This window comes from Syngnathoides biaculeatus, chromosome 2 (genome assembly GCF_019802595.1).
Source record: "Syngnathoides biaculeatus isolate LvHL_M chromosome 2, ASM1980259v1, whole genome shotgun sequence".
Classification (NCBI taxonomy): Eukaryota; Metazoa; Chordata; class Actinopteri; order Syngnathiformes; family Syngnathidae; genus Syngnathoides; species Syngnathoides biaculeatus.
In genome coordinates this window covers 35,271,781-35,294,983 of record NC_084641.1, presented here as the reverse complement: position 1 = coordinate 35,294,983, position 23,203 = coordinate 35,271,781, and the positions used below count along the sequence as shown (strand labels likewise).

Below are 23,203 nucleotides of genomic sequence, written 5' to 3'. Positions count from 1 at the left end.
CCCCTTTATGGAGGTTAAGACTTTAGATGTATACAGTGGAACTTTGAATTCCCCTGTCATCGTAGAATTAGGAAGTCAACCAAAAACTTGAGTAGAAACACCATCACATGGGAAGTTGTGCAAGACCCCAAGGTAGCAAAGGGCTAACACTGATTGTGTGCTTGCCTTTTCATAAGGAGTGTGGCTAGTAACTGCAATTTGAATTCAAATTTTTGGACAGTAAATCGAATTCCAATTCATGATTCCAAAAAGATAGACCAGGCTCAACGGGTGGTTTTAATTGAAGAATATCGTCTTTGTGGGCAACAGTTTTTGCGTCTCCAAAAACAATAGTTTCAGGAAATGAAAAGAAAATGTATACAGGATATACACTGAAAAATTAGTTCAGCACATTATTATTTCTTGATTAAGATGTTAAACTCAAATTATTTACTTGTCGCGCTGAACACAAAGAATATACATTTTTCCCGTTTCTTTTTTCAAACATTATCTTTATTAATTTCACACATCTCAGAGAAGCCCAGTGAATCGGCTAAAATGTGGGTACAAAAGTTGAATTCTGTTTCTGTTCATGCCATGTGAAAACAGTGAAACCTCGTAATTTTATTGAATTAAAAGAGAAAAATTTAAACCAACCAATAATGACAATATGACAGCTTGTTTGATAAATTTGCACTGTCGTACATCCTAAAAGACGTGAAGCACACATGAATTAACATTACAAAGTAGGAAGACTCAAGTGCATAAAGATACATGTCTTCAGCTAAAATGTTTTTTTATTATTATTATTTTTACGTTTTTTGTCGTAATTGACCACTTAGGGTATTAATTTGTATGAACACCCAGTTAATTAGGTTATTCAAAAATTGTAATGCCATCACTTTACTCTGGATGAATTTCTATACTGCATCCTCTGAAAGGAGGTTTGAAATCCGAACAAATGAGACATTGATCAGCGTAATGTGTTACCTTAGCGTAGAGGTGGGCAATTTATTTTCCAAAGGGGCCATGTGAGAAACTGCAACGGTTGTCGAGCGCCACTTTCAACTATTCCATATTAATTTGAAGTCTTCATATACTGTAGCATGAAATTGTCTTGCTGTAATTTGCTGTAAATTGTGTATGTACAGCAGATGACTTATACTATAATTATAATTGGGAAATACACATTTTAAACAAAATTATAAGGAGCCATACATTTTATCACTGTTTAATCAGTAACAAATTTAAGCTGACAATATGCATATTTTTTTCTACATTTGTAAAGTGTGCTGATATTTTTACCACCACCCGCCAACTCATATTAAAAGTCCCTCGTCAGATCTCTCGATAGATAGATAGATAGATAGATAGATAGATAGATAGATAGATAGATAGATAGATAGATAGATAGATAGATAGATAGATAGATAGATAGATAGATAGATAGATAGATAGATGTTATTTTCAATTTCCTGTGATGTTTTCGGCCAAGTATTTCGTCAAACAACAATAGATGCACCGCAGTTTGGTTAGGGTTATTTTTAGATGCTCCTTAGGAGAAAACTGCTCTGAAACAACGTGTATGATAAATAAAAATATTTTTTGTAACCTGGAAATGTATTTGGTTGAGTCCTGGCCAAACATAGTCAACAATGTTGCTAATTGGGCCTATTGTAGACACACATTGTAGTTCTACATACGTCATCATCATAATAAAAGCACCACTTTCAAAATAAACCCCTGCGTAGGTTTTAATTCTTTTTTTAAGTTAAACAAACAATGAACACTGCAGGGCTCAGACAGAGACCGTGGACTTGAGGGTCCACTTGTCGTCAACATACTTCACAAAACCACGCCGCCTGTAACATGTTGCAGCGTGTTGATAATGCAAATGCTAATGCATAGTATTCAAAACAGTGACGTCATTTTTGGGACGTGTTTTAATTTGCCTTCACTAATCACTGCCTCAGCAGGTTCTTCTAATCTGTTTTGCTGGGTTCTGATCTTGTCCCCAGATACCCCCAGCGCACCCCAAACAAATTTCGGAGGTAATTAGTGGTCCTCTTCTCGGCCCCTTTAGCATCTGCTGCTTGTCAAGGCACTTGGGGCAGTAAAGAAAAAAAAAAAAAAAAGAAACGCTAGGCAAACCTGCTGTGCCAGATGCTGTCACTGTGATGTTTTATGTTTCAATAAATATTTACATCTCACAGCTCTCTCTCTCTCTCTCTCTCTCTCTCTCTCGCTCTCTCTCTCTCGATATCTCTCTCTTCTCCTATATTTCTTACACTCTTGATTTGCTGCCAGACTTGATTCAAGCTGGAGTTCATTTAATCAATGTAGGGCAGGATTGCAAATCAGAAAAATGTGGAGCGAATACTGTGCGCACACTTCTTTGAATGAGATCCACAGCATCTGTATCAAAAGCTGCCACATGCTGAGAATTGCATCTATTATTTTGACTTTTCTAGTGCATATTCCAACCATACTGTAATAATTACCATATTGTTAAATGAATCCCTCTGTAAGAGTGCCAATCAATTTTTTTTTGTAAATTTTACCAAATTTGAACCCCCTGCTCTGCAGTATTTTCAGCGTATACTTGAAGTTTTTGCACTGCGGGAGGAAGCCAGAGTACCTGGAGACAACCCACACAAACACAGGGAGAAAACACAGCTCCAAATTGAGATATACTGTACTGCAAGCTGTGCAGCTGTACCTAATGTTGCATGTATGTGTGTGTATTTGTTCTTCTTTCATTAAAGAGGTATTTCTATTTTTTTATCCAGGGCTTTTTGTGCCATTTTATTGTTGTTTGCAATAGTGAGGAACTGTGGTGTTGTACTGTAGCTAAAACAAGATGGTCAAAGTTTTAGACACGGCTCTCATTATGATGGTGTTCCAGTCTACACCATTGCAAACTACAACCACGATATACTGATGCCTCTCTGATGATGCCAATGAAAACTGACCTTTCCTATTTCCTATCTTTTTAAAGGCAGCCTACATGATTCAACTAGATTATGGAGGTGTACTAAATGAACACAAGGGACTAAAAATATCATCCATCCATTCATTTTCTTAGCCGCTTATCCTCACGGGGGTTGCGGGAATGCTGGAGCCAATCCCAGATGTCATCGGGCAAGAGGCCAGCCAATTGCAGGGCACATAAAGAGAAACAGCCGCACTCACAATCACACCTAGGGGCAATTTAGAGTGTCCAATTAATGTTGCATGTTTTTGTCTTAGAGGAATAAAGATGATGACCCACACAATGAAGTTATAGGAAAGATTAGTGGAGGCTAGACTCAGTACAGAAGTGTATGTTGTACACCATGAACTGGTTGCCAGGGCACAAAGGAATTATTAAAATAGTCAGACATGAACTGTAATATCTTTATCTCAAGCACAATTTGTGGACACTTTTTTTTATTTGTTCATCTACAAGCTAATACTGTATGACCATTTTGCTTCTTGCAACGGCTATTTTTTTTCCACTTCTCCAAATTTTGTGTATTTACATACCTGTGAGACTTTAACGATTGTTTCGTAGAAAAGTTGTACTTTCAAATTCAATGATCTTGTTTTATCATAGCATTTGGGAGCAAAATGAGGCCTGATTTTTAATTTTAAATGTTTAGTTTTTTTGCTGAGTCGGCACTACATGTGTCAAAAATTCATGAACTTTAAGAACCAGTTTTTGAATAGTGCTTGTGGTTTACTTTGTTTGGTTGACGAAATGAATTTACTGTCTGGAATTGGGCCCATTTGGCCTGTGGGACTCCCGGGGCTGCTGACGGATATGCGTGTTTTGTGGTTGCTGAGGTAAAAACTCGGACATAAAAGGAGTTTGGTGAGGCCACAGTGAACAACTTCTGGACGGCTTGGAGGAAATTGTGATCCACCATCCAGCGTCTCAGTATTGCAACTTTGCTTTTTGCAGATGATGTGGTTCTGTTAGCTTCATCAAGCTATGATCTTCAACTCTGACAGGACTGGTTCTCAGCCGAGTGTAAAGCAGCTCGGATGGGAATCAGCACCTCCAAATCTGAGACCCTGGCACTCAGTTGGACATAGGTGGAGTGCCCTCTCCGGGTTGGGCATGAAATACTGCCCCAAGTGGAGGAGAAAGTGTATGTATGTGTGTGTGCGGCGGGGCTCAGCTTCGACCCGCTGCTCCTCCACATTGAGAGGAGCCGCCCATCTTTTTGAGATGCACCTAACTCTCCCTGGAGTGGTGTTCCAGGCACATCACACCGGGAGGAGCCCCTAAGGACGACGCAGGGCATGCTGGAGAGATGACGCTAATTTCTCGAGTATAATGCGTCCTGAAGTATAATGCACAACCCCCAAAGTTGACCTAAAAAAAAATCAGGAAAACCCTTCTACCAATGTACAATGTGCACCACCAGTTTGCTGTTACCCATATCCTCAAAATATTGGGAATTATCTGTATTTATATTTTGTTAGGTTTGTATTTGTATTGTTTTTCAAAAAAACTGTCTGTACAACAATCATTAATAATAATCATTGTGCATGTGGTGATGTAGCTGTAATATAATCTCAAGACAGGCCACAGGACACGCTTATCCTGGTCCCTGTAATTGTCAGAACATAACCCCTCAACCAACTAGAATAAATGCTCAATGATGGCATAACATTTTATTAATACTGTTGATAACACAAATGACGGTCTTAAATAAATATTTAACACTGTTTAACTTAAACATTTTTTGCATTAAATGTTTGTGCATCAAATGTTTGTTCGTAGTGCAGTTTATCCTCTACATTACACATCCTTGGCCAAGACTTCAAAAGCAACATCTGGCTCATCTCCAATCTAAAAAATATCCATTGTAGCTACCTGTGCTTTGGTGACTTGGTCCAGTTCTGGCGCCTCCTGAATTCATGAACAGTAATCCTATTTTGCTCCCACGGCATGTCATCCTCCGTGTCATTCACGTGGTTTGTGAGCAAACATTTTTTTAATCCCAAGAGTTTTGCTTCCCCAGCGCAGGCTCTAATAGCTTTCCTATGGTGTCAGGTGGCTATAAAAACAATGTGAGCTCAAACTACGTAGAAACGAGGGTAATGGGCACATAAAAAAAGCCATCATTTCAATTGTGTGCGTGCAACCACCTGAAGCCATTGAGCTCTCGTTGTTTTTGACTGCCGCGTTACTTCCAGGTTGACGGTGTCATCGGCACGACTGATGACATTTCTTTTAAAAGTGGCTGCACAACGCCATTGTAGTTGACATTTTTTGTCTTGGTTTAAGTTAAAACAAACTCACGGGCAGTCGTTTTTGATCTTTGGTAGGTAACCTCTTAATCAACTATGAGGATAAATGGCATTATTATACTACTTAAAGTGCTTGGCTGATCAATAGTCTAGTTATTTCCTGGACAAATGTTCTTAAATCATAAAATATGGGGTACTTTTGGCTTTGCACCCCAGTGAGGTATAGTGAGATATCGACTGAGTCTAATCCGCCCATAAATCCCAGAAATGCCCATTTATCAGAAGATATCAGTGGCAGAAAAAAAATTCATCTTGCTGGACGCGGAGGTGTCTATGGGGGTGATTAGTTGAGAGGTCCAAGCCAGCAATCACTTGGTGAAGTAATCATCGAGTCATTAGTATTGATCAGAGGCCACCCACGTATCACTCCCCCTGCAGTCCAGCACATAGTACAACTGCAGTGGTCTGAACAGGTTTAGTGCGCAAATCAGTATCGAAGCACATGGGCTCAGAAGCTGGACAGAAGCCAACACAGTTCCATCTCGTTTATAAATGCAACAGCCCTTAATATGTTGTTGCTGATATTATTGATTATATCCTGTGATTTTCTAAGCCTGGACCTGAGCCAAATATACTTGATTATGTCTTGCAATTCACACAAGGAGTTTGCAAACCCAGTCGACAGGATGACACAGCACGAGACGGTGCAATCACAGTTCTGATGCAATTTAGGTCATTGTCAGCAAATGTTTTACGAGCAGCCAAAATTGTTAAGGAGGAAGAAAAGTATGTTGCACATCACAACCCAGAAAAGCAGCATTACCTGGTTAGTGCAGCCAGTTGGATTTCTCTAGTAAGTGTCAGCTGAGTGGGCCTCCGGAGAGAATTGACCCCTCCGTACAGGGGATTTAACCACGCCTCCTGAAGTTACGTCACCCCACGTGTGCTAACCTTAGACAAATAATTACCAAAAATGGCGGCGCCGGAAGAAAAGACTAGAGCGAAATTGTCCGATTTACCAGCTGATTTCTCACCCGCATTCTTAGCGAATTGAAAAGCAGACAGTAGGGCTTTAAGTTTTTCAGCGAGGGGTATTTCAATGGTATTTACATGCATATCGACGGAGAAACCATTGATATTAGTGCAAGATCTTTCTGGAGTCAGAGGAAGACCGAGAAGCCACATAATATAATATATTGTAACCCAAAGACGAATTTGCCATTGACAGTTTCCTATTTTCGTGTTACATATCACACTTGTGTGCAGAATCTGTATGTGTATCTGTATAGCCGTTTGTGAACCGCCGTATGAAGGAAAAGAAGGCGAGGCTTGATTTACGAGTTGTTTCTCTCGTTTTCTTTGTGTAACGTCACGCGCTCCCCTCAATAATTATTCTTGAATTAGTGCCGAACCTACGTAAGTCCCAACCGAGTACGACAATCACTAGTTTAGTGTCCTCAAACATCCTTCCTTCAGTCTTGGTGTCTCGGTGCACGTCGAAGGCTTTTAGGACTCGCTAGTCCGGTTTAGCTTAGCTCGGTAGCCGGCAACAGAGACACGTTTGTGCAGTCAGATCATCGCAAAATATCGCTCAACACAGATCAAGAGTGTCAATCATTCACACGTAGCTATGTTATGCAAGCGAAGAACTGCTAATACATTTATATGAGACATGTATTGAAAATCAAATATAGGGCATACCTTTGTGCAAACATAGTCCGGTTTAGCTTAGCTCGGTAGCCGCCAACGGAGACACATTTGTGCAGTCAGATCATCGCAAAATATCGCTCAACAAAGATCAAGTGTGTCAATCATTCACACGTAGCTATGTTATGCAAGCGAAGAACTGCTAATTCATTTATATGAGACATGTATTGAAAATCAAATATAGGGCTTACCTTCATGCACACATCTGTTCCGGTTGATTTTAGATGGATTCAGTTGATCATATGATCTTCCACAACGTTTGATCCATCGAAGACATTTTTCGTACTCTGTCTTCTGTTCCGGTTGATTTTAGATGGATTCAGTTGATCATGCGGTCTTCCACAAAGTTTGAACCATCGAAGACATTTTTCGTACTCAGTCTTCAGTTTTGGAAAGGGTACGAATTGCACTCCACCAACTAGCCTTTCAGGATATCTGTCGTCACTATTACAAAGTCGGTGACTACACCTCTTAACCATATCCATTGTTAAAGAACCCAAATACGCCATAAAACGCTAACAAAAGCGATACTGGACCATGCAACGTTGTCTGAGGTAATAGCGGACGCCAACAAGGGGCGTGGTTTATGCAGATCTCTGGCCTCTGATTGGTCAGCGAAGCGGATGACGCAATTTCTACGGAGGGGTCAATTCTCCTGTACGCTGTTAACGCTGGCTCAAGAGGTTAACAAGCAGCACCAAGTGTGAAGTATAGGCTGTGCTGGGTGCTGATTATAAATGTTAATGAGGTTTAAATGCTCCAAATGTAACAAAATTTTACAATAAAGGGTATGTTTTCCAAGTAAATCAAGACTAATTTACACCATCAGGATACCTGTTGGACTTCATGCTGTTTGTACAGTGCAGTATCTTTTTCAGGAAAAGAGGGAACATCATTCCCAAGGTGTAAAACTCAAATGGTTGTCAGTGTTCTAAAAGATAAAGCAGTGACTAACTATATAGTCCATCTCCACACTTCCAAGGGACAAAAAATGTCCATGGCCAGCAATTGCATGATAGCAGGAAGGGCCTTAACTTTGAACCTGTTTGTTCCTTGAGCGTATAAATATAATGATGGACTGCAAGTGCAGGCATTCAAATGTTCAGTCCCAGGAAAACCATCCAATCTGCCACAAGTCACACGGCATAAAAAAGGCTGAAAGGGAAACCTTGATTTACATTGGCACCCGTCAACCAGCTATATTTGTAATTACGTACGAGCGCCAGTGAATTTGTACAGAAAGCATTGTTTCATGTAAACACAAGCAAGCAGTGTTTATGATGTAAATCCACTCACCATGTTGACTTCAGACACCATGTCTATGCTGGCCACGTCTATGCTCATCCCGACTGCTACCGGGGCCCCTGGAAGGGGTTCAACAAGCCGTTTTTATGCATGTGGGCCTATATTTCCATACTTGACCACAACACAATGAATAGTTCAGGAGGAAAAAAAATCAGGCTGCTCGGGTGGATCAATGAATGGTGAATACCTCCAAAGTCTGGCCTCAGTCGAATGTCGTACCCTAACAGGAGTTTATCCACCGTCTCCTTCACGAATGACATGTTGCCTGGCTCGTTGACACTGAAACGACAAAAAAAAAAGATCATCACCATGACTCGTGTAACGTGCGTGCTTGACTTGGCGACACAGCTCACCTTTTGGCGCAACACACTATGGACCCGACCACCAGTGCGAAAAAGACGCGAGCCTTGTGCAAAGTCAACATGTTTACAAGCGCGTACGACAGGAGGAGCCGCGGAGAAAAATCAGAGCCTCCTCGGTCGACAGTCCCTCAAATCTCAGTCAAATCCATTGATTAGCCATGAGAAAAGTCGGTTGCAAAAAGGAAGGGGACAGGTGGGGGGGGGGCGCTTTGACTCAACAGCTCAAATGGGAAATATGGGTTAACATTGTTTCCCCGTCCAACACTGCTTCCCTCGCCTGATTGTGCAGGAGCACTGAGGAATCAGGAGCGCAAAACGAAGAGAGGCTGGACGAGAAAGCTTCTGCCGCCGAAGCTGCTGATGCCGCTGATGATGATGCTGCTGATGATGAAGATGCTGGCGGCGGTGAAGGCACTCGTCTGGTTCAGAAGAGCGACGGAGCCCAAGATTTACACGCTGTAAGAAATGGCCACCACGAGCACCAACAGTGGCGGTGCTGCTATTTAAACGTGTTATCCGAAAGTCCCTCATTACTTCTTTCCTGCTATTAACATTTCCCGTTTGCTATTATTATTTTTTTTACATCCATCCAAAATATCTATCCAAACTATCTACATATTTCATGACTTGTCCTTGATTTGGTTGTGCCGTTTTGGTGAACGAACCGCACGGTCAACCATTTGGTTTTTATTTGCTCGTTTTGGTGAAAAACCATATAACATTTTAATTGTGAGTCATTTTTATTCATCCTGTGTTCTACATTCAGAAATTGCAAGTTCCTTTTTTCCCTGAATTACACAAATGGGACCGAACGTGTTGACACTTTTTCCAGCGTTCCAAACACAATCTGCAGCACCCCCCTCCCCTTTATTTCCTCTAAATATGGCAGGGCTCGAACACAATCCGGACTAGGGAGGTCTGGCTGCATCATCCTAATTGATCGATGCCCGTGACAGGATGGCAAATTTTTGTTGCCTTGGGCTCATTCATTATCTTGGCTCTTGTCTAACCTACATCATCAATTATTTAGACAGGGAAGTGTGGAATTCCACTGGTCTCCCACGGGGGGCTTGAGAGAGGTGACAGGTGTGTGCCGTTTGTGGTTTTCAAAACTGCTTACCTGCTTGTGTCGTAAATGGCAAACAACTTCTTATTTCCGTCAATGGCATTCCTGAAAAAGTTTAAACACAGGAATTATGGAAGATGGTCGGGATGAAGTCAACATGCACCACTGAGATGTCCACTCTCAACATATCAATTTGAATATTCCACACATATTTTTTTTACAACGGTGTAATTCAGTTTTTGACAGCTCAGAGTCTTGCCTGTAGACATCATGACATACGCAACACTTGAACAACTACGCAGGACAAATTTACAAAATGTATTTAATGAATCATGGAACTTGGGCAACCGTCAGGAGGAGTTCACTTTGGGGTATTCAGTTTGAGGAGGAGATAAGACTTTTTACAGACATTTAGACTCGATCATCAACCATGCAGAGAATATACTCCTCCTAACAATTAGTTTTAATAGGGGAGTGCAAAATTAACCCCTAGATAGTGATCGGTGGAACACACGTTAATCAACCATTTTCAACAGAATGTTGAGTGCTGGATGTATTTTTGTTTTGCTTTGAATTTCTTTTTTATCATTACATCTTTTTATTCATTTCAACACTCAGCGTCACTGTGGCGCAGCTGGAAAGTGCTGGCCACACAGTTCTGAGGGCCGGTGTTCGATCCTGGCCCTCCCTGTGTGGAGTTTGCATGTTCTCCCCATGCCTGTGTGGGTTTTCTCCAGGCACTCCGATTTCCTCCCACGTCCCAAAAACATCTAACATTAATTGGACACTATAAATTGCCCCTAGGTGTGATTGTGAGTGTGGCTGTTTGTCTCGATGTGCCCTACGATTGGCTGGAAACTTGTTCAGGGTGTACCCCGCCTCCTGCCCGTTGACAGCTGGGATAGGCTCTCCCGTGACCATGGTGAGGATAAACGGCGAAGAACATTGATGGATAGATGTCAACACTCCCTATATATCAAGGCTAAAACGGGTATAATCATCTTTAAGAATTATTTTTTTTCGGAGTTCATTTAACTAATATAAACTAATGAAATGAATGTGTTTAGTTTGGTTTTTAGGTTAACATGGCAATCCCAATGCTCTAACTGCATCTCCAGAGGCATTGATAATCAATTGACCTCCATTGCAGCACTTCTACTTCTTCTCCAGCAGTCGGCGTTACAGCGCTCGACATCGACAGCCTGGAGTCACTCCGGTGTTCTCGCAGGAGAACATGCCCGAGTGCAGTTGCAGCATCAGCAGCGGCGGCAGCGACAGCCGGTGAAAATGCGGGAGACATAAAAGTCCAACAACGTCTGACAAGCAGTGAGAGGACGGCTTGGCGAGAGAGTGAGGGGAGAAAGGGGAAACAACCAACCAGCCCGGGAAATTATCTGTTACTGGACCGGTGCAGAAAATCCTCATCTCTCACGGAGAGGGTCTGACCAGCCAAAACAACTGTGAAAGATGGAGCAGCAGCAATCAGGTGTTTTCTTTGTGTCTTGTTACAATTAAGGCTTCTGTCAAAATGTTGTGCAAGAGATTTGGGCTTTGATGAGGTCACTGGCTGACAAAGCGAGTGGCAAATGGTGATGTTTTCAAGTGTGGAGCGTGCGGTCTGGCCCTGGAGTCAATTTTGGGACATGCTGCGGAGAAATCCGTTCCTCTGTTGATGCATGATGCGCGCAAAGAGGTGAAAGAGTTGCAGACTCATTGAGCAGGGGTTTGATTAGTAAAGGGTTTACCTTGCAGGGGCAAATAAAGAGCTTATTTGTGTGAGTTGGCAAGTCTCACCTGGGTTTACAAGCTCTGCTTTTAGGGTTTACTGTAATGTTGAATTCAGTGGTGCAGTTTCATTTGTTGTTGTTGTTGTTGTTGTGTGTCTGCATGTTTCAGTTGCAAAGAAAAGGAAAAGGATGTCAGCTGGCATGGTGTGGCTTCAACTCACCTTCCTTCTGTTTGGATGCCAAAACGGGTAAACTAAACTCCATTTTGACTGCATCATGCCCACATAAACATCCTTACACCCACTGGCAGGGCAAGGTAGATTTCTAAGATCAACATCCACTACAGCAGCATTACAAAAGAATTTTGAAAAGGAAGCTTTTCTCTCAGCTCAGCCTCCTTCTTACTGATTGATGACATCCCTGCTGCACTCAGTTACACTGTGCCTTAAGTGCACAAGGATCTTTCGCCGTGGTATCTGTAAATCAACATAATAGCTCAACCTCATCAGTGGCTCACCGAATACGTTCACTTGGTAGCATAGTCTGAATTATCTTCTGCTGGCAAATGCTCTACATAGTTTTTCTTGTCCCATCACATATTTGTGGCGCCTCAAAGGAGCTTTCTTGCCTTTCTTGCCGTTTACCTGGAATTTGATGAAGAAACTTTAAATAGAGTAAAAAAAAAAAAAAAAAAAAAAAATCCAAGCGGAAGCTTTAATCGTATCAGTTTATGGTTACAGGCATTGCCTGTGTTTAATAATTCAACATAACAAGGTTACCCCAGTGTTGGCCCGACATTTAAACACATTACATTTCACACGCCTGTCCTTAAGCTAACATGAGGTGGTTAAATGTTCACCTCTCCCCTCGTAGCGGCTGTCAGTCTTCCTCGAAGGGTCCAAAGGAGGCGGCCACAAGCGACAACAGCACAGTGTTCACCAGGATCCTGGACGGGCTTCTTGATGGCTATGACTATAGGCTGCGGCCTGGCCTTGGAGGTTGGAAGCATATGTCTGTCTGTCTCTGTTATAATGCTTCAGTCCATCCATCCATGCATCCATTCATCCATCCATTCCCACTTAATTGTGTCATCTAAAGTCACCCATTGCTCGAATCCTCTACCTGCGCATCTGAGATCCTGCTGACGTGTTTCCTTTTTGTGGGGGGGGGATGCAAGATAAGTGAATGTTAAATGGCGCCAATGTTGAAAGGGTGCGTCTCTCACACAGCTTGAGTGTGTTCTTATCACAATATTCACCTTGGCAACAGGAGCAAACCTTGGGAGTTAATGTGCACTGGTGTTTAAAATATGTTTTTTCTATAGGGTTATGAGATGAAAGAGTTTTACTTACTCATCTTTAGCTGACAGCACCTTGATTCCTTTATGTATGATATTCTCATTCTTACACTAAAAACAGAAGTAGCAAGTAAACATTTAAGGCCACAGTCAACCAATGGATCATGATCTCTCGACAGTACATGGCAAGCGATCAAAAAGTCCATTGTGGAAGAATTTGACTGTACATGTTGTAATCAAGGTGGCAAGGTGACTCAGCTCGTAAAACGTTGGCCTCAGAGTTCTGAGGTCCCTGGTTCGATCCCAGAATCCGCTGTGTGGAGCTTGTATGTTCTCCCCGTGCCTGTTTTCTCCGGGAACTCCAGTTTCTCCCACAATCCCAAAAACTCTTCTTATTTTCCTTTCGGCTTGTCCCGTTAGGGGTCGCCACAGCATGTCATCTTTTTCCATCTAAGCCTTTCTCGTGCATCCTCTCCTCTAACACCCATTGTCCTCATGTCCTCCCTCACAATATCCATTAACCTTTTATTTGGTCTTCTTCTTGTTCTTTTACCTGGCAGCTCCATCCCCAACACCCTTTTACCAATGTACACACTCTCTCGTCTCTAAACATGTCTAAACCATTTAAGTCTGCTCTCTCTAACCTTGTCTCCGAAGCATCCAACTTTGGCCGTCCCTCTAATGAGCTCATTTCTAATCCTATCCAACCTGCTCACTCCGAGCGAGAACCTCAACATCTTCATTTCTGCTACCTCCAGTTCTACTTCCTGTTATTTCTTCAGTGCCACTGTCTCTAATCCAGACATCATGGCCAGCCTCACCACTGTTTTGGAAACTTTGCCCTTCATCGTAGTAGAGACTCTTCCGTCACATAACACACCAGAAACCTTCCGCCAGCTGTTCCAACCTGCTTGGACCCGTTTCTTCACTTCCTTACCACACTCACCATTGCTCCGTATTGTTGACCCCAAGTATTTGAAGTCGTCCACCCTCGCTATCTCTTCACCCTGGAGCCTCACTCTTCATCCTCCGCACCTCACATTCATGCACAGATATTCTGTTTTACTTCAGCTAATCTTCATTTCTCTCCTTTCCAGTGCGTGGCTCCATCTTTCTAATTGTTCCTCCGCCTGCTCCCTGCTTTCACTGCAGATCACAAGATCATCTGTGAAAATCATAGTCCAAGGGGATTCCAGTTTAACCTCATCTGTCAGCCTATCCATAACTACTGCAAACAGGAAGGGGCTCAGAGTGGATCCCTGATCCAGTCCCACCTCCAACTTAAATTCTTCTGACACACCAACGGCACACCTCACCACTGTTCTGATGCCCTCCTACATGTCCTGTACTATTCTAACATATAACATACACTTCTGTCCTGAGTCTAGCCTCCACTAATCTTTCCTATAACTTCATTGTGTGGGTCATCATCTTTATTTCTCTAAAACAAATACATGCAACATTAATTGGACACTCTAAATTGCCCCTCGGTGTGATTGTGAGTGCGGCTGTTTGTCTCTATGTGCCCTGCGATTGGCCCGCCTCCTGACCATTGACAGCTGGGATAGGCTCCAGCACTCCCCTCGACCCTTGTGAGGATAAGTGACAAAGAAAATGGATGGATGGATATTGTAATCAATTGTCTTTCAAATAAGAAGTAACTATTCCCAACACAAAAGAGCTTTAATATCTGCTTTCCAAAATGTTTCATTTTTTTAAGCCTAGGTTGTGTCATCTTTACAATATAGTCATTGTATTTTTCTGCTGAATTTGTTTGTTGTATTTGTTTGCAAGAGTTTATTTTTGAAGCCACACTCCCTCTTTGAATATTGTGTCAAAAAAAAAAAAAAAACAACTGCTTAGATAGTGTTCCAAATTTAGGCCCAGTTGTGAAGTTTTGTCCATGGTCTCTCAACAGAGAACGTCACAGAGATCAAGACGGATATTTTTGTCACAAGCTTTGGCCCGGTTTCTGACACAGAAATGGTGAGTTCACCTTCATAAAGGTCTCAGTTTTATTTTCGAGTTAAGTTAGTCCTGCTAATTCAGTTACCACGACAATGCTTAAATAGCATGTGGATGGCCTTCTCCAGCCCTTCCAAATGATTTATACACTTAATAATCCACTTTAAAGTTTCACTTGATGAAGCAAAAAAAAAAAAAGATATTACATTTTTAATAGGTGCTCCTCCAGCATCCTTTTATTTCTTCCACAGTCGTTCTTCTCACTTGGATCTGTCCCGATATAAATCAGAGCTCAAAAGAAGACTAGTGATGAAAGTTGTTGGTCACATTTTCCTTGTTCTCTTCTGTATTTCCTCTCAGGAGTACACCATTGATGTGTTTTTCCGCCAGACTTGGAAGGACGAGCGCCTCTGCTTCAAAGGGCCAATGGAAAAGTTGTCCTTGAACAACCTGCTGGCCAGCAACATTTGGACACCCGACACATTCTTTCTCAATGGCAAGAAGTCCATCGCCCACAACATGACCACGCCAAACAAGCTGCTGAGGCTCATGGATGACGGGACGCTGCTTTACACTATGAGGTGGGTCATAAGTTTAACACAAAAAATATATAATATATATATATATATATATATATATATATATATATATATATTATATATATATATATATATATATAATGTTTGGTATTGGTATCGTTAACTTTTTATTTAATATACGTGCTGATAGATTTCAAATAATAAGGTTACAAACGATATGTCAGGTTCACCAATCAGACATTCATTAAACAGGACAAAAAAGGAAGCAAAGACACCAAGTTCAAGTCTTGCGAGGAGAAAGGAGAGGAACTGTCTCATACAATTCACCACTGCACGCTCTGATTATCTTCTCCTCAGCACCTCTATTTATTTAGTTTTTCAATGCCCCTTATTTACATGGATGTTACAAAAAGGAGATGGCAAGCAAAACAGTTTGAAACAAAGTCTACATGTTTGTTCATGTGCGTGTGCATGTGTGGAAGATTGCTGAGTATATGTGTGGTCAGCATTTCTTTAACAGGCAGCAGTTCTAACAGTTCTGATGATTAGATGTTTTTGTTCTTGCTATCTCCTGCTAGGCGGCTGCCACGTTATCTAGAGCTGAGCAAAGTATTTCATTATTGGAAGCAGATGTATGATAATTATATTCACAATTATTCCTACACGATATTTATTTCCAATAAATGAAGAGGTTAATTGAAAAAACGGGCAGCAGAAATTCTTCAAACGGTATAACAATGACACCCAGTGGTTCTTTTTGGATCTGCCCTCAACATGTTGCAAAAGCAAAAAGAAGTCAATAGCCCACTGGACTGGACAGCAGTCACCACGCAGAATGTTCATTTGGATTACTGACTTTGATTCCGTCATCTCACATTTTCATCATGGGGCCTATTTCATGGTTAAATATTTTAGATTCCAGTAAAAATTGTAGGCGTAGTCAGCACAGGGGGTGGGGATTGGGGTGGGGTGTCAAAGTATGAGCTTCCTTTATGCCCACCAAACATTCACATCACCAAGAATCGTGTAATATTTATTGTACCGTGTTAAGCACGGATTGGTTGACAAAATGTTATTCTTTAATGATGTATTTACTTCTTTACAGTTTATTGTTGTTAATTATTTTAAACACATTAGATACAAAATGATACATTATATATATATATATATATATATATATATATATATATATATATATATATATATATATATATATATATAATATATATATATATATATATATATATATATTATATATATATATATATATGAAATGGGTATTTTCTAAATTAAATTAAGGTGGGACGGTGGTGGAGCGATGGCCTCACAGTTCTGAGGACCAGGGCTCAATCCCAGACCCACCTGTGTGGAGTTTGCATGTTCTCCCTGTACCTGCGTGGTTTTTCTCTGGGCACTGCGGTTTCCTCCCACTTCCCAAAAACATGCAACATTTTTATTGGACACTCTAAATTGCCCCTAAGTGTGATTGTGAGTGCGCCTGTTGTCTGTCTCCATGTGCCCTACAATTGGCTGGCAACCAATTCAGGGTGTACGCCGCCTCCTGATTGTTGAGAGTTGGGATAGGCTCCAGCACTCCTTGTGAGCCTAGTGAGGCTAAGCTTTAAAGAAAATGGATGGATGGAAAATTAAAGTAATGATATTAAAACATTTAAAAATGAGAATGAATTATTATTCTACTATTATTCCATCCTTGTTCTATAATCTACAACACTTGACCACATTGGGGTCGTGGGTGAGCTGCAGCCTGCCCCAGCTGGCTTTGAGTGAGTCTGGATTGTCAGCCAATCACAGGGCATATTCCATTATTAAATATTAAATACAGTTTTTAAACTTTTTTATACCTCATCCAGAAATGACAGGGACCATCTGTTTGTTTTAGAGATGAAATGTAGCCCTCAAGCACAAAGGTTTACCCACTTCTGGATTAATTTGTCTGCCACACAGTCGAGAGGCGGCACTCCGGCTTCGTTTTGAAGTTTCTCACAGATGCGCTGGAGACTCTAAATTATCCTTAGGTGTGAATTTGGGTGTGAATGCTTTGATTACTGTATGCTCCTTGGTGACCAATCCAGGCTGTACCCTGCCTCTCGCCCCAAATTAGATTGGACATGTTCCAGATCTCTTATGGGCCAAATAAAGAAAAGCAGTATAGTAAATTGATGGATGAAATTTTGTAAACAGTACATGGCACGGATAATTACTACTCAGATGCTAACTCTAACGCTGATAGTGATGACAAACAAAGACCATTTATCTGTCCAAGCAAGCAGATAACAGTACATTGATTTGTATGTGCATGTGCAACCGTGACAAGATGAAGGCACCGAAAATGCATCAGAATCCAGTCTGCAGTGAAAATGAGGTAACAGTGGGTTGCTTTTTAATCATCTGATATTTGCAGTGCCAGGCTCGCCATTACCAAAAAGAGCTTTGCCTTCCATGAGTGTTACCAACTCAGCAGCGATTGTATTTTTATTTTTCATGTGTTTTTATCATTGGAAGAAGTCAAATGCGTTCAGATGGAACTGAACAAGATCGACGTGCTTCACTCTCATTGCATTGGGAGTTTTTTTTTTTTTTTTTTTACAAACACTTCTGAGAAAAAAACGAAAGCTACCTTGAAGTATGAGCAGAATGCATTAGGTCTTGTTTTCAGTTAAAACCGCATTCAAATTGAAAAAATCTTAACTGCTATGAAGACCAAAGTGATGTGAATGAGAAGTGCTTTGTATGACACCTGGCAACACGGTAGCGCTGCTGGAAAGCATTGGCCTCACAGTTCTGAAGTCCTGGGGTTCAACCCTGGACCTGCCTGTTTGGAGTTTGCATGTACTCTCCGTGTCTGCGTGGGTTTCCTCCAGGCACTCCGGTTTCCTCCCACATCCCAAAAACATGCAACATTAATTGGACACTTGAAATTGCCCCTAGGTGTGATTGTGACTGCAGCTGTTTGTCTCAATGTGCCCTGCAACTGGCTGGCAACAAGTTCAGGTTGTACCCCGCCTCCTGCCTGTTGACAGTTGGGATAGGCTCCAGCACTCCCTGCGACCCTTGTGAGGATAAGCGGCTAAGAAAATGGATAGATGGATAACAACAACAGCCATTTTCTATTTCTAACACATGCTTCTTGAGTTGTTTTGAACTGAGACAGTACTGCAATATGTTATTCTTGCACTGGGGTGGAACGCGAGATGAGTCTCAGTGGGAACCAAAGCTGGCCTCTTATCCAGTTTGCCCACTTGAGTCATATACTTGGGAAGGCTTCTGATGCATATGTGTGCCCCAAGTGGAAAGAAACATGTCCCAACTGGAATTCCACACATCTTGGTCAGACTGTTTTTCAGTTCAGTGGAAAGACTCTGTGGGGGGGGAGAGAAGAACTATTTCTAAAAATGAAGTTAAAATATTGCTTTATGCACAACTGAATAAATAAAGTTCAATGAACTTCATTCATGGTATCACTGAAATCAAATATTCTGTATTACTGGGTAAGGCTCAGGATTAACCCAGGGGGATTTATCAGATCTTTTTTTTTCAGCTCTTTATTCTGGATACTTTAATAATTTACAATAATCCATCATTTTTTGATCTTGTGGAATTTCAACTTTTACTCTTATCTATAAAACTAGTCTTTATCTGCTGCCAGGTTGTATCATGTGCCCCCCCCCCCACTCCCACCTCTCTCTTTTAAGAGGGTGTTTATTTTTTGAAATTTAAGGGAAATTTAAATTCAATCTTCGTCATTCCATTAGTGGTGTTAAAATGTGGAGCAGAGGAAAGGTGGCTCATCCTCACTGTCCAAGCATAAAGTGACACAAAAACAAGTGTGGACAAAAAATATTGGGAAGAGGTATAAGAAAACCAGGGCGGCTTGTTTATTAACCTGATTGTTTAACAGGGCTTGCAATTCGTTATTTGTTCCTGAGACCTTATCTATGTATTTTTTTATTTAAATGGGAAAGGTGTTGTTATATTATTGCAAATTAATTGTTATATCAATAGGATTTTTGTCTCTGAAACGTGTACGCTATATTGTTTTTTTTGTAATAAGCAGTGTATTAACTGTATTACATTAGCATTGGCACAGAGAAAGTTTTATTGTATCTATTAGGTAACTACATGTTGCACGTATTGCATTTTGGTGCATGGTATACAATGTTTTGTTTTGTATGAATAATACTATAGGTTGGTGGCACGCTGATGCAGCTGGAAAGTGCTGTCCACACAGCTCTGAGGACCCGGGTTTGATCCTGGCCCTCCCTGTGTGGAGTTTGCATGTTCTACCCGTGCTTGTGTGGGTCTTCTCCAGGCACTCCGGTTTCCTCCCACATCCCAAAAACATGCACCATTAATTGGACACTCTAAATTGCCCCTAGGTGTGATTGTGAGTGTGGGTGTTTGTTTCGATGTGCCCTGTGATTGGCAGGCAACCAGTTCAGGGTGTACCCCGTCTCCTGCCCATTGATAGCTGGGATAGGCTCCAGCACTCCTGCGACCCTTGTGAGGATAGGTGGCTCAGAAAATAGATCGATGGATAATACTACAGGATATGTATATTCTTCCAGCTCATTTTGGAAAGTGTGAAGATATTTGTAAGCACATAATTTATGACCCATGCTTGTGTTGAATATTTATTGTTTAACTGTTTTTCATGTTGTTTTGAATTGTTTCGTTTTTTTTGTTACTACTATGGCTTTATTATACATTTACAAGCATTATATATATATATATAATATATATATATATATATATATATATATATATATATATATATAATTGTATATGTATATATGTGTGTGTGTGTGTGTGTGTGTGCCTGTGCGTGTGTGTTTGCGCGTGTGTGCGTGTGCGTGTGCATGTGCATGTGCGTGTGTGTGGGCGTGTGTGTGTGTGTGTGTTCGAAATAAACTAGTAAAAATGTAACAATAATAAGTTGTGCCATCCTCCCATTCAATGACGATGGTAAGTTAATGATAACTTACTGTATGTACTGCTGGTTGTACTTTCGTGTAGTATATGTACTTGAAGCAAGATTCATGACTGGAAAGTGCAAAAAAGAAAAAGACCACTAGGTGGCAGGGCTGTCATCTCATATGCAAATGAAGATTCAATAAAACTGAACAATCATTTCGTACAGATTAAATGATTTCAATGCCGAATCCCTTTACTGTTGATTCATCCACCCCCTCCCCCCGTTTCTCAATGAACTACTGTTAAAAGAATCATCTCTTTCTTGTCTTGTTTTATTCTGCCTCAGACTGACAATATCAGCCGAATGTCCCATGCAGCTGGAGGATTTCCCCATGGACGCTCACGCCTGTCCATTGAAGTTTGGCAGCTGTGAGTCAAGTCAGGTTTGGTTCACGAAATGTAGCAAAAACAGAACACAGAGTTTTACTCTCACGGTCTATGTAGCCAATTCATCTAAAAAAATTTAAAAAGTAAGGATCACTGGGTGTCTATGAGTAACTTCAACAATTACTCAAGATGATCCCTCATTTGAGCATTGGGGGAAGTTCAGTATTACACAAGTAGTGTTCGTGGGTCAGTCAACAAGTAAGGATTATTGCGAGTGATCTGACTAAATTAGGCTATCCAACAGGAGTGTTTGCCCATAATAAGATGCCTTGCATTCTTGTCCTACTGACAAGTGCATGTTTAACAGTACAATGACCCTTGAAAAATACGATCTGGCCAAATGCCATACCCTCCTAGCCTCCTGGGCTAAAGGGATGATGCTCTTATCTCCAGATTTCTGTGGGACGTACTCCACCCACAGTTGCTATATATGAAAAGCACATTTGACTCCAATCCAATTACTGTGTAAGGGGGCCACTTGGAATTCCTTCGCCAAAGTTGTATCTAATCGCCTTAGTGGAATGCCCTGCAGGTGGGAGGTGTGTACATTATATCATCTGCTATATTATAGTTTTTGAGCCCCTCTGCACAAAGCATCGCCTCCCATATTTTTAAAATTTTGTTTTTGGACCGACATTAACATCACCTGTCTTCAAATTCTTTTGCACTCCTCACAATGCACTCATTAGGTTATCAGTGGCGAAACTAAGCAGGGGTTTCTCTAGATCCTCCATTTCTTGCCATAGTTAACAATGGCTTTAAGTGCGGAAAGTTTTGTAACTTGATCATTGAAGACTTGGCTCCCAAGTCACAGAGCGCTGTGTTACATAGGTGATTTTACAGCCACAATAACTAGCCTCATATAACCTTCGAGAAAATTGTTTCTGCATCATTTTATTTTATGGTAATAATAATGGCTTGTGACTCGGCCTAGCGGCTCGGCTGTGTAAAAATATTGGTTATCTGGAAACCAACTTTATGAGACTAAACTGAATTTGCATCCTTGATCTTTCTGACAGACAGGTAAAAGGTTTAGTATATGAGAAGTCTGGCAACCTCATTGATTGGCACACAAGTGTTCAGAGCTTAGCGTGAAGTGTGGGAAAGTTGGCACAGGTATGAGTCATCATGCCTGCCAAAGTAATTAGCTCTTCTTAGGCGTACGTAATGCAAATCTGTGGCAGTCCCTAATTCCAACTGAAGTATTTTCTAATTAAAGCAATGACCACACAAGCAGGCAGGTGTGCACGCACATGTACTACATTTTTTGTTCGGTCAAAACACCTTCCTCATACAGTTTACAACCGTGCCACTTTATCCAGCTGTTGCAGATATATTTGTACACAAATGAGAATTAAAGGGATATATATCATAGACTGTCGTGATTTTAAGCTTGTCCCATCAGCGTTTACCAGTGTGTCACTTTCATGATTTGTGTCGCAGGTTTTTTTCTTTTTCTTTTTGTTTCTTTCTTTTCATTTCTTTTTTTTTTTTTTACACTGGATGTCCTTCCTAACGTAGCAAACCCATCTTTTATCCGGATTTGGGATTGGCAGTGGGTGGGCATTGGGCCACTCACCAGTAATCAAACCCGCATGGTCTGCATAAAAGGGACACTACCGGGCATAACACATATTATCATATACTGCATATTAATGTACTGGTTTATGTTGCTTTAGCAATCATTTTCCTCAATTAAAATATCTTATTCTGCATAGAATAACTCATTTTCTGTCTAAGTTCTCACACACTTTGTATCCCCTTTCTTCAGCAACCTGTGTTTGGTTTATATCACTATATTTATTGAGATTTTTTTTGCTTACCCCAAATTATTTTTGAGTTAATGTAGAAATCTTAGCAAGCAAATGTTCCTGAGAGTTAAACACTACATACAGCAGTCCTTTTTGTCTTTGAACTCCAACTGTATACTTCAGCTTTACGATGCCATGTCTGCTGTGCTCTAATATTAAGATATGTCTCATCAGACGGACAAAGCGATGAGCATTGCACATTTGGAAAATCGATTCATTTTCTGTAGCGCTCGTCCTCGTTAGGGTTATGTGAGAGACGGGCTTTGCTCTGGACTGGACGACAGCCAATAACAGATGATTGGAAAATTTAAGTTATTTTGCTATGATTTCCATTGGCAATCCAGCCATAAAAAAAAAAATGAATATCTCACCAGCCCACTTACATTAAGTGACACGCAACTCCATCTTATCAATTGTTGTTAAGGAATATGAGCATGTTGTCACGTGATGGTCAATCCAGCAGCTAAAATAAGCTTCCCCAAGCATCGAAGTTTTGCATTCAAAATCCCTTGCTTAATTTTGCTTTATAGTGGTGAAATAAAACCAAATCAAACTTGTGTGAGCAATCAACTTCCACATGATCAACATACAATTTGTATAAGGAATTAATTATTAATAGCCCTGGACAAAATATGCGCTTTGTTGTTCAACCATTGATGGCACAAATGACAGCTCAACGTCATCTGTTTGGGCAAGACGAAATCACAGGGGTGGCTTTTTCAGCACAGGAGTGATGCAATACATGATGAAGGTTAATCTGACTTCGGCTGACTAACTGATCCATTTGGGTGCTTTAAAAAAGAAAACACTGAAATATCTGTACAA

The 23,203-nt window shown here is 41.0% G+C and overlaps 2 protein-coding genes across 5 annotated transcripts in view; one reads left to right on the top strand and one right to left on the bottom strand.

Moving 5' to 3' along the window:
- Positions 1–8,291, bottom strand: part of LOC133491519 (gamma-aminobutyric acid receptor subunit beta-3-like) — a 53,569-nt gene extending 45,278 nt beyond the window's left edge. For all 3 annotated transcript variants that reach the window (XM_061802779.1, XM_061802789.1, XM_061802770.1), the window contains exon 1: positions 8,224–8,291. In XM_061802779.1, the coding sequence (XP_061658763.1) occupies positions 8,224–8,271 (48 nt within the window). In that variant the 5' untranslated portion in view covers positions 8,272–8,291. The remainder of the gene's footprint in view (positions 1–8,223) is intronic.
- Positions 8,292–11,854: 3,563 nt separating this feature from the next.
- The window catches only part of LOC133491508 (gamma-aminobutyric acid receptor subunit alpha-5-like), a 31,751-nt gene continuing 20,402 nt past the window's right edge, over positions 11,855–23,203 (top strand). The window contains exons 1-4 of one of the 2 annotated variants that reach the window (XM_061802748.1): positions 11,855–12,385; positions 14,603–14,670; positions 15,010–15,230; positions 20,467–20,549. In XM_061802748.1, coding sequence (XP_061658732.1) covers positions 12,226–12,385; positions 14,603–14,670; positions 15,010–15,230; positions 20,467–20,549 — 532 coding nt within the window. In that variant the 5' untranslated portion in view covers positions 11,855–12,225. The remainder of the gene's footprint in view (positions 12,386–14,602; positions 14,671–15,009; positions 15,231–20,466; positions 20,550–23,203) is intronic. The other variant, XM_061802756.1, reaches the window with a different exon arrangement.